This window comes from Amphiprion ocellaris, chromosome 9 (assembly GCF_022539595.1).
Source record: "Amphiprion ocellaris isolate individual 3 ecotype Okinawa chromosome 9, ASM2253959v1, whole genome shotgun sequence".
In the NCBI taxonomy this organism is placed as follows: domain Eukaryota; kingdom Metazoa; phylum Chordata; class Actinopteri; family Pomacentridae; genus Amphiprion; species Amphiprion ocellaris.
The window spans coordinates 15,066,620-15,082,436 of NC_072774.1; the positions used below are offsets into that span (position 1 = coordinate 15,066,620).

Consider the following 15,817-nt stretch of genomic DNA (forward strand, 5'->3'; position numbering starts at 1 on the left):
AAGCATTTTTACTTTTATGGATTAAACAGGCGAATAGTAGCTAAAATAGACAAAGTTTGTTTCAAAATTGACAATTACATCTGTAATATGCTACTTAAACATTAATGTATCTGTAATCTGCAAAGGCAGTCTAGTAATTTTTGCCAAACACTCACTGAGTACTTTTATTTATATCATTTAAATACATTTAGTCAATAAAATATTTATTCGTTTTTCTGTAACATTTTCAGTAGGGGATTTTAATAACATTGTCATATTTGCTCTAGTGAAATGCTACATAAACATCTATGAATCTGTACGAACAATCTAGTCATATAATATTTTAAATTAAACATTTTTAGTAGATGTCTTTTACTTTCTACTGCCATAGAAAGTCTATACTGCTGTATTAATTCATGCAATATTTGCGTCCCCACAACCAACTAAATCATTAGTGTGCTACTTAAACATGAATGCATTTGTATTAATAACCTAATGTGTAATGTAAAAAATGTGAAATGCTGCCTAAACACATCTGTAATAATATAATTACTTTGCATTGAGTAATTTTACTTGTGATACTCATTTGGTTCATAATATGGTTATTTTGTTTATGTAACACTTTCAGAACAGTATTTTTATTTGCAACAGAGTGTTTTTTACGGTTCTTGAGAACGTTTAATTTTTTTATTCAACAGATTTCTTCAGTTCATACGCAGAAGTAAAGTGTCTTCAGGGACCAAAGAAGATAAGTCAGGAGTGATAGTATTTTTTAAGTATAGAATCTGAATACTTTTTCCACCACTGATATTATTATAATATTCTGAAAGCAGACATTCTGTCTAACAAATATTCAAATATTTGATTGACAATATTTCTGAAATACTGAACACAAAACTTTGTATTTTTTTCTGGAGTAAAAATAAGTTTTAAAATGTATTGTAATTGATAGGGAACATGAATTTGATGAGCTGCATGGAGTTTATAGTGACTGCTCTAGTGACTTCAGCTGTGCAATAAAACCAATAATCCTGGCCTATCAGGGCCCAGGCATCCCCCCTACATGCTTATTATTAGTTCTATTATTACATGGTATTTTTTGTACCTTTCCTATACTCAATCTTATTGTAACAATTTTGCACCTTTCTTTGTAAATACCAGCATTTGTGGCATCTTAATCCAATACTAAATAGTATACTATACACAATTGCATTAACTGTGATTTATATTCATAACTAGGAGAGCTGGCTCTGTCCTAGGGGTTGAGCTGGAGTCTGTGGTGGAGGTGTCAGAGAGGAGGATGCTGAGGCAATCAGATTGTAAAGTTCCTCCCTCTTCTGCAGAAGGGATACATAATCAACAAACTTCCATGTGCAATATCATCAGACTCTTTCCAAATGAAGTCACAATCTGTATTATCATTGTCCAAGTGCAATATTTCTAGTGCAATCCATCATGTGCAATATTGGTTTCCCTTCACTTCATTTTCTGTTACTGTGTTTCTTGTTAATAGTATACACTTTACATCTTGTACTTGTGCTATCATATTTTATTTTATTTTTTCTAGACACTTTACACACTGAGACACTTAAGACACTTTTAGACACTTTTAGACACTTTGCATTTATACTCTGCATTTTGTACTTTGTATTCTTTATTTCTATTTTACTACTAACCTCTGTGTAATTGTGCATATTCCACTAACCTGTTTATGTTTTATTTATAAAAATAAAGTAGATCTTATCTTTTCTCATCTTTTCTTAACCTGTGTGTCCCATGTTTCCACAGAGAGCAGTTAGAGTACAGGTTAGTGCGGACCAATCAGATCTCCTCTGGCAGAATTCTGACCAATGAGGAGCGGAGGGGGCGTTTCTGACTTTCGTCTCCTCTGGCGTGCGAACCACAACAAACGGCGACGACACAGCGGATGGCAAACAAGTCAGAATAAAACACAACACAGGTAAGATGTTGACAGACGGAGAATCAATACGTAATTTACGTCGTATCGGTGATTTAAACGGCTTTGATTGCGTATTTCTGCGCTTCGGATTGTCCCCACAGAGCAATTGCTTATTTCTAAAAACAAACGTCAGAATAACTTGTCGACTCGGAATACTGTTATATTGTGTTGGAATAAAAATGAAAAGGCTAAATGTCGCTTTTGGTTGTACAAATGGAGGCCTATGGCTGCTCTCCTCCGGCCGGTACGTTGTGTTCCTGGCTAGCGGCTCGGCAGCATGGCGGCCTGAGCTCTGTGTTCTATGTATGTAATGACACGACATGGAGCAACAGCCTGCAGCTTGCCTGATCCTCTAATCTTTATTGTCTGCAGCCCACAGATGCACCGCAACGTGACACTTATTAGTTACCTGTGCTTACACGATGTGGTAATTCGCAGGAGCTGTGGCCTAATGCACAGCAGACACCTTGATATACAGTGATCGTCAGAACAGGTCGACCTACTTTACAATTAGCAGTGATCACCCATCATCAAGACATACTGTAAAATCCTCATTAGGAATATGACAAAACAGTGCAATCATTGGTGGAAGTAGTATTCAGATTATTTACCGAAGTGAAAATTGCACCACACACTAAAACAATCTTCCATCACAAGCCCAGACGTGAAAAATGTACCAAAAAATTACATAACAGTAGCTTTTGGGTCATTATTGTCAGTGCATTGCCTTGTCTTCAAGTGTCAGCTAAAGTCCCTTGTGCTGCAATTATACAATTTCATTTAGCAGACGCTTTTATCCAATGCAACGTACATCTGAGAGTACATACAACACAAGCAAGGATCTAGTCAGAAGTGCTATAAAACAAGTTGAAGTGTGATAATAGGACCTTGGTGTATACAGGCAGTGCGGGAGGTAATAGGAATTATTTTGTTATTTTTTAGCAGTCTGTCAAGTGCAAAGGTGTTCAGTGAAGAGCTGGGTCTTTAGTATTTTCTTAAAGAATGAGAGGGATTCTGCAGATCAAACAGGCTTTGGTAACTCGTTCCACCACCAGGGAACCACAGAGGAGAAGAGTCTAGCTTTCGACTGGCCCTGTTGTGGTGGTTCTGTCAGGCGCCTTTTGTTGTCCGAGCATAGTGAGCGGGAAGGAGTGTCGACACGAATGAGAGAGTTTATACTGTATACTTTAGGTGTTCAATTTACTCCAACAAAGCATCATATTTATCGTGCAGGCTAATGGTGTTCTTGTATGTCAAACCCTAATCTAGAAGTTGGAACTACTGACTACAGCATCGCTAAATTTAGTTAAAAAGTACAATATGTCCTCTTGGAATACTGCATAGAGGAGTAGAAGTATGAGTAAAGTGCCTCAAAGCTATGTAAGTGTAGTTACTCTGAGAAATACAGGTGACTTAAACACCACATAAACATCAGCTCTCTTGCAATTTTGTACCACAAAGACTGAAAGAGCACAAGAATACAAAATGTGCTATAATAACTCCTTTTTAAAGCCTTAAAAATGTCTTCCACATGCTTCCAAACCAAAAAACAATTGTACTATACAAAATAATGGTCAGATTTCAGCTCTTCCAACTAATGAAACCTGAGAGTCAGTATGAATAATCAAAATTAAGCAGTTACTTGATTTAAATGAAAGTATAACACGTTTTTAAAAACAATATTCTTGTCAGTCCCCAGATGAAGAAAGTTCTCCTAAAACCTTGTGTGAACAAAGCATATTTAAGAATCTTACCACAATACCAGAGCTTAGACCATTACTTTCTACAAAAAAGACCATCAATTTCTTCAAAAGAAGCCTCAGCTAATTGAGGTAAATGCATTAGTTAAGGCTGTAATGACCAAGAAATCCTTTAACTAGGTAGCAGCCCAGCATGCCAAACATTATGAGATTTTATTTATTTTTTTAAAGGCTACAGTAATGCTAAGGATAAAAGTGTTAGCTTAATATATTTCATGGAACTTTGAAAATGAGCAAAAAGAAATTAGACAGAAATTAAGTGAAGCTAACAGTTGAGTCTCCAGTTCCAACTGAATTATTTGTATTTTAGTATTACAAGACATTTTTCATCATGGACAGTCGGTGCACCAGCTGAAGTTTGTTCTCCTGGGAAACGTTTCCTGGAATTCTTCCCGGCCTATTTTAACATTCAAATGGTTGTGTGGCATGTGGTTAGTCAGCGCATCGTGCTGCAACTATGTGGCAGTTCCTCTCTCTCCACACTCTCTTTTCTGTTTTGTATACAGACAGCTGCAGCTATGGGCAAGTCCCAGTCACACTTGGCCAAACACAAAGATGAGAGTCAAGACGCCCTGACGGCTGCTGGCGAGTACAGAGACAGCCAGACAGAAGAGGATGGAAAGAACGGAGACGTATCTCAGTTTCCCTATGTGGAGTTTACTGGACGGGACAGCGTCACATGCCCCACATGCCAGGGCACCGGCAGAATCCCACGTGGTAAAACTTTGTAGTTGTTAGAAAAAAATACTTGTATTACCACTAACTGTCTGCATGAAAACACCCGTTTCTCTATAACATGAAATATCCCTGACTAAATCAGTAATCAGTTTAGTATCCAGAAAGTAACAATCTTATTTCTTAAAAACATGAACTAATCAGCTTCATTAAGACTATGTGGGTGTAAGTGCGTCATGGAACCAGGGCTTGTGATGAACCTATTTCAGCCTCACTTGAGGTTTTAATGGTTAAAAAAAAAAAAAAAAGAAAGAAAAAAGAAAAAAATCTGGAATATTGCAATTAAGATCTCTATTCTGTAATGCCATCAAATAAGCCTGCCACACACAAGTTTATATGAACCACAATACTAGTGCATGCACTGTAAAGTTAACATGACAGAAACACAAACACATTTCACAAAAAATACAATCAGATCTTCATACCTTACTGTCAACTGTTTTCACAGATATAGCAAATATATGATAGTAAAAATAATATATATGGCAGACCATGCTGCCTTCTTTATAAAGATAACAAAATACAAAATCATGTTTCTAATAGTTCAGGGTTTTGTTAGGGTGTTTCATGAAAGGTTGGTGCACTTAAATTCTTGCAGTTTGTAGAAGAAATGACTGGACACACTGGCCCCTTTATGCAGATCAAACAACTCCAATAATCAGTTTTACTCCTTCTGCTGTACCAGTATTACAAATCAGGGATCTGGTCAAGCCACTCTGTACTAACAGGATCTGCCTCATCAATGCATAGTGGTTGAAATAGACATATACTTTTGAAGTATGAATAAACCAGTCAACAATAAAACTGTGGCTTACGGGGCTTAGGTACTTGTGCATAGTGCAAACCTTACAACATGTTCCTTACTCAATCCAACAGTAACAGGACCATTTCCTTTTTCAAAACCATTCAACAGGTCAAGAGAACCAGCTTGTGGCTCTGATTCCATACAGCGACCAAAGGCTCAGACCAAGCAGGACGTAAGTCTGCACTCTGTGCGCTTTTTATAGATTAACTGTGTTAGCTTTCTGTGTGATGAAACGAAATGAACACAGAGCAGCATGGTAGACTTTGAAGTCATCAGCTGGTTTCAGGGTGTCACTTCTCTTTTCCTCCTCCAGAAAGCTGTATGTCACGATATCAGTGGCTCTCTGCCTGCTGCTGTCTGGACTGGCTGTTTTCTTCCTATTCCCTCGCTCCATTGATGTCACCTATGTGGGAGTGAAGTCTGCCTATGTCTCCTATGATCAGGACAAACGAATTGTCTATCTCAACATTACAGTAAGATTGTGTAGCCAAACTCAATACCCTGTAAGAGAATGCAATAATTCTGCTCATATACAGATTGACTTACAGCAGCTGTACAACATCAGACAGTCATTTGTACATAAAAGGAGTTTCTTAGTGTGGAAAACACACTGCAAACACCGCAAAGAGTCTTACAGCAGCTATGCAATGTCACATGACTATTTGTACATGAAAGGAGTTGCTGATAGTAGCGAACACAGAATTATCACCTGACTTTGGAGCTCTAGTCTCATGGTCCACTTTTTATCACATTTGGTTCAGTTTCACTGATCTCATTAGTGCTGTTTAGTGCAGCGGTAGGGTTTTTTTGTTTTGATTTTTTTCAGTAAAAAGCACCAAAGCAGACAGAGTTAGCAAACTGGTGAAAACAGTAGAGCAATCCATTTTTTTGCATTGCTCCGGGGGGTGTTTAAATAAATACATTTTAAAATGTGCTACGCTGGTTGTTGGTTGTGTGTTGATCTCAATATATAGTCACTTTGTTGTCTAGCACTACCTGATTGATTACACATCACAGGTAATAATCTATCAACACTGGAGGATACATGTTTAAAGGCTCTCCTATAATTTAACATGTAAAAGATTAAAAAACAACAGAATTTCAATTTTGTTTTGTGTTGCAGTTGGTGCTATTCTAATGTTTGATGGCGAGATCAAAATTTTTTAGTGTAGATCTATAGTGGTTATCGGTCTCCATAATAACTGGTATGGAGTAACCAATAACTAATTGGTATGAAAAAAAAGACATGAAGGTCGACCCATCTCACACCCTTTATCTTCTTCTCTCCAGAACACTCTGAACATCACCAATAATAACTACTATGCCATATCTGTGACCAACATCACAGCACAAGTGCAGTTCTCCAAGACGGTGATAGGCAAGGCCAAGTTTAGCAACAGCACAGTGATCATACCACTGGATGAACAGCAGGTAGGTTGAAGTACTTTTTGATGTGTACACACAAAGAAGACAACACGACTCACAGGACTTCAACCTGTTACTTTAGAAACTTACACAGCCTAAAAAATAGCTTATTGTTACGCAGATCATCACAATACTAATGAATAATATCCAGCTTAATTAAAAGATGTGTCATGGGACTGCTCACTAAACATATTAGCTATGTTTCCACAAAATCCAGCTTTCAAACAAATGTTTTCAATCACAGCTAATGTCTAATTGTCTTTAAGTCCAGTGACATTACAAAACAACATTAGGTTTAATTGTATTTAGCATTAATGTGCACTATGTTCATTTCTAATATGGTTTCTTCCTGAAATATGTTATACATTGTGTTCATTACAGATCGACTACACAGTTCCCACCACCATTGCTGATGAGATGAGCTATATGTTGTAAGTATCTAACTAGAAATCCTCTAACCATTTACAGTTGGATCATTAAAATTTCTAATCTTAAATCACTTGTTTTTCTTACAGTGATTACTGCACCTTGCCAACCATCAAAGTTCACAACATAGTCGTCATGATGCAGTAAGTATGGTTTCATGTTGAGTATTTTAAAGAGGTGTTTTTTGCACCTATATGCTAACATCATTGCATATTTACAAAATGTTTATCTTTTTATTTATCCTGAGCGACGTGATCGCATTAGACTGTTTTTTCTCAACATTTCCCTCCTCCACACTCGCATAGCTTCACCCACGCATTCTTGAAGAGCTGCCCAGAACAAATGCAGCCTTTTGCTGTGGAGTAGTGCTCAAAGCAGCAGGAGAAACCCAGGCCTCTGGGTGCCTTGCTCATTTACACGTCAACACTAACATGCAAGCAGATTGTAAATTTAGCAAAGCAAACATTGGGCTGGGCTTTCATGAGAGCCCGGTCTTTGTTAGTTCACTTAGTCTAAGTTAGTCAAAGCCAAACGGATGGTTTCTGGCCAAGCATCTTTAGACTGAAATCCAGGGAAAATGAGAAGCTAAAGCAGCAGCCAGTGCCTTAATTGAATGGTTTGACATCTAGACCATAATTCCAGAAAGGTCACTTATGAGTGTCATTTCTAGACTTCATTTGGTGCATTTAACAAGCAAGGTCACAAGGCTGTTATTTTAGAAATCTCTTTAGTCTGTACCGTAATATGTCAGGAGGAGGAAAAAAGCTGGCTTTACCAGCAAACAGGAAAGACACCAACTACAGCTAAATAATTTCATTTAAAAATGCTATTATATGTATTACATCATTGCAATTGTTCTGTATTCCAACTAATCAGTACTACTTACAGTGAGCTCGAAATTTAATGAGCCAGTGCTGGTAAAATAAAGCCGACCAAAGTTTGAGTCCGTCATTACTTCATTTTGTGCCTCATTTCCGCCTCAGTGTTAGGGCACAGCTCTCTTTAATGGCTGCTGGGCTCTGCACTGTGAGCAAATTGAGAGTGAAATTTATTTGGTCACACAGGTGATGGACTCTGTTCTCTGCCAAGTATGAGAACACAGTCTTTCTCATTAGAAAAGATAAATGTAAAAAAAACAGCTAGGCAGTGTCAATTTGTTTTATCTGGCACCAGTCATCATTTTCACTGTTGTTCAGCTGTCGCTAAATAACCATAATTCTACTAACTGCTGTTGTTGGGTTTGCATCTCTCTGTTGTCTGCCAAAGATGGTTTATGAGGAAAAAGAAGTGTAAATCCTTAACACTACAGTAGAACCATGAGTAGACAGTTTGTGCAGTTCCAACAACTCCAACAGAGCGAGACATCTTCTCTCTCGCTGATTGCATCATGCCCATTTCATGAGTCACATTTATTCAGTTAAAGCTTTGTCATACATGAATAATTTAATCTTAATGGCTTAATAATTTGTAACTAAATAAGGCGTGCCACAGAGGGCCACAGCTGTTGTTTCTACATGTCAGATGCATATTTAATTACATTCAGGTATATCGGATTATATTTCAGCATCTATTTATTTGTTTGTTAGTTACCATTTTAGATATTTACTCACAGCCACCACCTGTTTTTCGAGAGACCGACTCATTTATATTCAAGTCAACCAAAAGCTTCAGCCCCAGAGCACTATAATCCACTGGGACTTCAGTTATAACCTGTTAAGGAATGAGGGTTTCTCATCAGCTTGATCAGCAAGATTTTTCACACCACTGCAAGATTTACTCCTGACAACCTTTTCACCGGCAACTTTACTTAAACCACCTTGTTGTTTGAAGATACTTATATTTTCGTTTGCTTTTCAGAGTGACAGTGACAACATCGTACTTTGGCCATGCAGAGCAGGTTTCCCAAGAGATGTACCAGTATGTGGACTGTGGGGGAAACACCACCTCCTTGCATGGGCACGTGCAGGTCTACCAGTAAGGCAAGCAAAAGAACCCATGCATCAGATGCTGCTGTGACTGAGATCACAGGGACTGACTAGGCGGACCTCCACACTAGGAAATCTTTGCTCAGTGACAATGGAATAATGTTCTCAAATTAGTCAAAGTGGCTCATTATCCATTTTTAAATTCTCTTCCACCTTATACATGTCACATAAGTTTAGATTAGACATTTTGCTATACAACCTCCAACTGACGGCTTGTTACCTTTTAACAAAGCTATCTTACCTGCCCAAATTTTGCAGAATTTGCCTCGAGGTTTACCGTCTTTTCCCAGTCTGGTGCAAACAGAACACACTGATATGATTTATTATTCAGTTATTTACTGGAAGGTTTTCCCACCACATCATTTCTCCATACTAACATTACTGGAATCAGTAGTTTTAGTTATGATGCACTTTAGCCTGATCCTTATCAAATGAAAGTAACATGAATGTTGTTTGAGTACAGCGGGAATGCTGCATCTGCTAACACCCCCTCCTACTCTACACCACTTTTAAATAATTTTACAGTAAATAAGGTGTAAGAAATATCTTACTTTTTCGACACAGTGAAAATTAAACCACTGAGCAGTCCCTAACCACTTCTTTCTGCCCCTTTTTCATTCCTTCATACAAGTTGCCTTTCTTTTTTTTATTTTTTTTTTTTTAGTTTGTTTCATGATTCATGGTTCTTGATATTGTATAGTGCAATATAGATGACTTATTATCTCTTGTCATTGGTTTGTTTTTTGGCTCAGAGTTTGGTACTTTCAGCTTTAGTAATGGGAGTGTAAGTCTTACGTTCATAATTCTGCTGTGTGATTTAAAGGCAAATGTGACTGCTGTGTTACATTAATATTTTACTGAATGATTAAAACCTTTATTTTCTGTTTAATAATAAAAATAACTTTGTAAAAGGGATAATATTTTTTATTTTTAATGGTAAATACAGGAGCATTAGAGTGGGCTATAAAATAGAGCAGTGTATAAATGCAATTAAGTATGAATTTTATTTCCGGCTTGCTTTAGAACATGCTATAGCAAGAATACTTTCTGACCTGGGAGCAACTTTCTTCCCTTTAAAGAGGTTGTTCTCTTTTTGTGGGCTATGGTGTCATTTACTGTACTATGTGTGCAATTTTGATCCACTTTGCATCTGTAACTTGTGTCATGAGTTTACTCCTATTCCTGAGGTTTGAAATGATCATGACTTCCTTTCTTTTGTCACTGTATTGTTTCTGATGTGTATTTAATTGTTCTCATATTATTTGACACTTTTAAACACCACAGATTGTGTGCACTATAGAGTTTTTGTGTGACAGCAGATGCCCATTACGCTTGAATTGCTAAAATATAATTTTTTAAAACATAAGTGCAAAGTTTCTGATCTAGGTTAATTTGTGATAATTTGGTAAGTTACGTAACACACAAAGTGTAAATTTTCCTACCATTTTTACAAAATAATCATAAGAAAACTGTAAGACTAACTATAGCCTTGTTGAAATTTGATGACAGTGAAGATGTGAATACTTCGCTGCTACTTTCTAACATCCACAAGTGGTTTTGTGTTTTTCATGCATGAAGCTGAAAATAAAATCATTGCTTAGTTTTGAACGTTTCCTTCAATTTCTTGGTGTAATATTCTCTGTACACGCTGGGTGGTGCTAGATGTTCTGCTAAGCTACAGTATGGTGAACTGCCCCTGCAGATACCAAACTCTTACTGTCCCGTTATTTCACTGTTATTTAAATGCATGATATTAATTACTCAGATTTATCAAAAAATCTTCACATTAACTGATACTGGAAATAAATTGATCTGCAAAAAATCCAAGTAGTTATTTACACCATTATGTTTTCTATTGTTGTAGAAAGTTTCAGTGGATTTAGTATCAGATGTTTGAGCCAAATTTAGGAAAAAAAATGTCTAGAAGTAAACAAGTAATTGTGTCACAATCATACCAAAGGCTATCTAAATGAAAATTGTGCTCACATTATTTATATTCATTAATTTACAGTACAAAAGCACATTTACTGCAGAGCTGCAACTAGTTGTGTGACGAAACAACGTTGAATGTAATCCATACAGATCCTCACTCAGAGTTCGGCACACATTATCCGTGAATTAGTTGCAGTTTAATTATTATAGTGCAATTTTACTGTTGTGTTACTGTTTAAAGTAAAAACTAAAAGCTAAAACTAAAGCCAGTGCCCTCTCTCAGGATTTTTCTAGGTAAGTTTTGAATAATCATACTTACAAACAAGCAGCACTGATAACATACCTTCATATCGGCAAACAATAAATTGCCTGAAGTGATGTGTTCCTCTGAACGTGGAATGTTAACAGTAGTTAACTGAGACAGTCATGACAGCGTTTGTCTAATTTTTTGTGCATCCGACATGATCTAATCAGCAAGTTTTCTTAGACACAATTCAAATTTTAAGTTTTGTGATTCTTGAAACACCTAGTTGCAACTACTTTCTCTCCATAATTAATTTCATTCATCTGTGTCCCAGACTCTAAACATTTTCTGATAGTGGATTTGTTCAGCCAACAGTCCAAACCTCCAACATATCCTGTCCACTTTCATGGAAGACTAAAAAAACAAGTAGATAGTCACAACTCAGAAGCCAAAACTAGTTAATTTTTGGCAGTTTGCATTAAAAATATTTTTAAAGAATCAGTTATCAAAATAGTTGCCAATTATTTTTTTGTTGCTCAACTGACTGACTAATTGACATATAGTTTTAGCTCCACATGCAGCCAAAAATATTCATCATTCTGACAGGTAAAGCAGTGCAATCAAATATTAGGCAAACTAAGCAAACACCTCACTAACCTTTTGTTTTTGGAGCCTAACCAAGACTGTCCATATGACAAACAAATTTAATCTATCTACACAGCAAGAGTCATAGGAACTCGGCAATTACTTGAACTGGGGATCTGAAGTCTGGCCAAGGGGATATTTCACTGAACAGTGGAACAGAAGGAAATGTAAGTAGACCAGTTACTGGCCAGACAGACTGCTTTGAATCAAAGAGTTCAGTGACTAGGCAGAGAAGCTGAATGACTAATACTAACATCTACTGCCCCCCACCACTAGGGGGCATAAACAAAGCAAGAGGAGAAAGAATGGCAATCACTGTCTGAAGGTATGTAGTTGAATAAGAGATGATGGGGACATAACAAAGTCTGTTTGGCCCAACTTTTCAAGAACACAGATCATCTGTTCTTATACCTATAGTCGAGATAGATCATAAGTATATATTTTTAAATGACATATTTCTTGTTCTCTGCTCCTCTCACCTTACTAGAAGAATTGTGAGTCACTGTGTAAATTCAGCACAGGCTCCGATGTGCTCTTGACTGGAGCTAGAAGCAGAAGATGTCTCCAGTGTATCACGGTATGTTCACATCTGCTGCAGTCATTAAAACACCAGCTCACTTCCTCTCTGGGATCCAGGTCAGTGGTCTGGACAGGAGCTGCACTGGAATACATATGGAAAAGGAAAACACAGGAACAAGATCAGATTTCCCTCTGTCTCGGAGGGATTAATCTAATTGTTCTTAGTAGAGAAATGCCTGTTGAAGTCCCTGCCAGTATGTTAGTGGGGCACTATTATCATACAATACTGACCTATATTCAGCATATATGGGTATATAGTCACATATATTAACTTATTTTGTCATCAGGGGTTATTGGGCTTAGATTGACTGGGAAAAGGCCACATTTTCCATATTTAATATTAAATTGGCAATGCAATACAGTGAAAAAGGTCTCAGTACTTTATACTGCAACTGACTGTTGACAGATATGCAAAAGGATTTTGCCATACATAGTTTTGTAAGTATATTTGCAGCTTTAGAAAATATTTCCATTGTCCAAATTTGTTGTGGACAATTAACTTTCCTTTTTTTTAATCATGTTTTACTGATACTTTTATCTTTGATAGGAAAATTAGTTGTCAACTGCAGATTATTCCACTTCAGTAAATATTCCAAAAGAGGAACATGAGAACTGTCAACAACACTACTCACAGAACACCAAGAAATTCACTTGTAAATTTTAAAATCATCTCAAGTTATGTACAAAGCAAAAAAAAAAGTAATTAAGTGTCTAAAAGTTGTTTGAAAAGAAGGCAAGTCTGCATAATAAGCAAATATTCCTCTAATATGTTTTGTCTTGCTGTTATTTGATTTTTATGGAATTAGACATAGGTAACATTTTTGACATACTTATAATACATTACTATTTTTCCTCTTCCTTCATAAAGAAATGGTTTCGTATGAAGTTCTATAGCAGACTGATCAGAATGTTTCCCTGCTTCCCAAAACATACGGTAGACAGAATTAAACCAGCCTAATCCTCAAGTCAAGTGCACTGAATTAATTAATAAGCTGCACTATCACTGGGCAAACTATGGATAAATAATTATGAGGCCATATGCCTTACTAGTTCAGTCTGCAGTTCACCATTTGTTTGGATTTAAATTGAAGTTACTACCTCAGTCTAAACTGTCACTCTGCCAAGACTGGACTCAGAAATTTACAACAAACTAGTTCTTGAATCATTGTTTGTTGCTGTATCAGACTTGGTGGTTGATTTTCCAAAGCGACTTGTAGTGAGTAACAGCCAAGTGATTACACATTTTGCTCATGAAATCTTTATGTACATTTAATCTGCCACTTCAGAGTGATCCGTCTGAGTATTATGCCAACTGGTAAGTGGCATACTGAACTCTGAAAGAACTGCCATTGCAAGGAACGACAGATAAGCAGTCACAGTCTACTGTCATTTTACGCAAAAATAGCAGCCGCAGAAGTTAATTTGTGAGAAAAAGAACAGAATCATATGGAAAGTTACTTTCCTTTAGCTTTAATTCAACTGATTTAACTTCAAGAGGTCTGGTTGAGGGGACAGCCACATCCGCTACTGATTTGGTTGTGTTATTGTCATTACAGCAGACCCGCCACTCACCCCATACTTCAGATAGGCCCAGCATTTCTTTTTACCAGGTAAAAGGAAATGGCTTTTCCACATGTGTTCCACACAAGTTTGCATCGTACAAAACATCTTGCTGACAAGATGGCTCCGCATCAAATCTTTTTCTGTCTGTCGCAGTTTCCCTTCAAAGGTTGCGATTATAAACTATTAACACAGGTGCTTATTTGAGGGTTGTTTCATCCAAATTATAAAACTGCATACCTCACATTTTTAATTTCCACTAATTTTGAGTTATCTGCTTCTGAAATTTCTGAAGTCATTTCAATACAACAGACGAAAGTGAATTCATGTTTAAAACATTTAAATGCATGGTTTCTTTCCTGTTACTCTAAATAACCAAAACAACATGCTATCAGCAGGTTTTGCAGGACTCTGTTTCTAAGCAGAAAACTCTGAGGTGTGTGGATTATCCAGAGAAAGCAGGGCATTTTTCTGCAATTCTTTTTCCTGTTTTTAGTTGAAAATGGAGGTATTCATTAAAGGATTTCTCAAACCTCAGAAAACTAATCACCACAGTGACACCAGTGTCAAAATTGAGACATTGTGATGCTAGAATTTAGCCTACTGGGACAACTGGATTTTTAGCAGTTACAAGATAACATTTGTTGTCTTATTTTTTGTACTGAACCTTTATTACCAGCAAACAGAAAGGGTGTATAGTAAGAAAATACTCCGATCCAACGATTCTGCATATACACCAGCTATACTTGTTGTCTTTTTATTGTTTAGATGTCAGTTTTCCTCTGAGTAATGGGTTAATATTTATGGTTTGGCAGGACTTTATGTTAGCTGCACATCTATATGTCAGTGTACTCTGCAAGTGTTACTTCAATCGCATGTTTAACAACAGTTTTCCCTTTTCATACATCTGGTACATTCAAGATAACTAAAGTCCACTGTGTCTGACAATATCATAGCATACATATTAGGGCAACAACAGTTCAACTAAATTATATGTTATTGAAATCAGAGAAGCTGCAATGTTTTGATAAAGGTAAAATATGTTACACAAAATTATTATGAATGAAGCATTGCGGTGCTACACAGACGCCTAATCCTACAAATCACATTGTGCAGACATAAGAGAACATGTTTATTACATTTGCATATTTTGAGTTTCACGAAAAGGAAAATTGACCATTTGCACTAAAATCGTTACTCACATTGCAATATCTGCCAAAATAATGGTTACAGGTTCTTATGTTGCTGTGTGTACTTGGTTATTATGGTGTTTTAGCTCTTCATTGAAGTCATATGAAAAGAAAACTCCCATGTTTTTAATGCTGTACCATCCCATTTAGTTAACCTAACATTTGCATTATTAAAACTTTAAGGTCCCTACAGAGAATTTTATATATTATCTAGTAGTTCTGACAACCCAACTTGGGTTTGAACTGACTGTGCCACCAAACTGGCCAAAAATTGCAAGCACACAATCTGCTCCATCAGGGTCACTGAGGGAGCTACTTCCTGTTTAGCAGAAAACACGTGAAGCTAGCATTAGCCAAAGTTAGCTGCGCAGTTGCCTTTTAACTCCCTACTTGTCAACTCTTATTACGTCGGGCCGTTTATCTTTTCCCAAATTTCCTAGCCAACAACATAATATTTTGTAAAAGAAAATAGTTTACCTTTAAGAAGACAACAAAAAATGTTAGCTCGCTAGCTTTTTAGCAGCTAATGTTTACGCTGCTAGCAAGCTAGCTAACAGCTGAATTTACTAAGAAACACGCTTTGAGGGCAGTT

General features: G+C 36.8%; 1 protein-coding gene and 1 long non-coding RNA gene across 2 annotated transcripts in view; both read left to right on the forward strand.

Annotated features, from left to right (window-relative positions):
* LOC129349614 (uncharacterized) overlaps positions 1 to 15,817 on the forward strand; it is a 76,702-nt gene that overhangs the window by 254 nt on the left and 60,631 nt on the right. The window lies entirely within an intron of this gene.
* Positions 1,782 to 10,683, forward strand: tmem106ba (transmembrane protein 106Ba). The gene is made up of 8 exons (XM_023266814.3): positions 1,782 to 1,939; positions 4,206 to 4,416; positions 5,348 to 5,411; positions 5,553 to 5,712; positions 6,530 to 6,670; positions 7,046 to 7,095; positions 7,180 to 7,233; positions 8,948 to 10,683. Exons 2-8 carry the CDS (start codon positions 4,218 to 4,220, stop codon positions 9,066 to 9,068), a joined length of 789 nt encoding a protein of 262 aa, XP_023122582.1. The 5' UTR covers positions 1,782 to 1,939; positions 4,206 to 4,217; the 3' UTR covers positions 9,069 to 10,683.

Excerpts from the sequence above, each read along its gene's own strand:
- tmem106ba (XM_023266814.3), top strand. The coding sequence starts at position 4,218 with ATGGGCAAGTCCCAGTCACACTTGGCCAAACACAAAGATGAGAGTCAA. Across the intron at positions 4,417-5,347 it reads CACCGGCAGAATCCCACGTG|GTCAAGAGAACCAGCTTGTG; the intron begins GTAAAACTTTGT and ends ACCATTCAACAG. Across the intron at positions 5,412-5,552 it reads AGGCTCAGACCAAGCAGGAC|AAAGCTGTATGTCACGATAT; the intron begins GTAAGTCTGCAC and ends TTCCTCCTCCAG.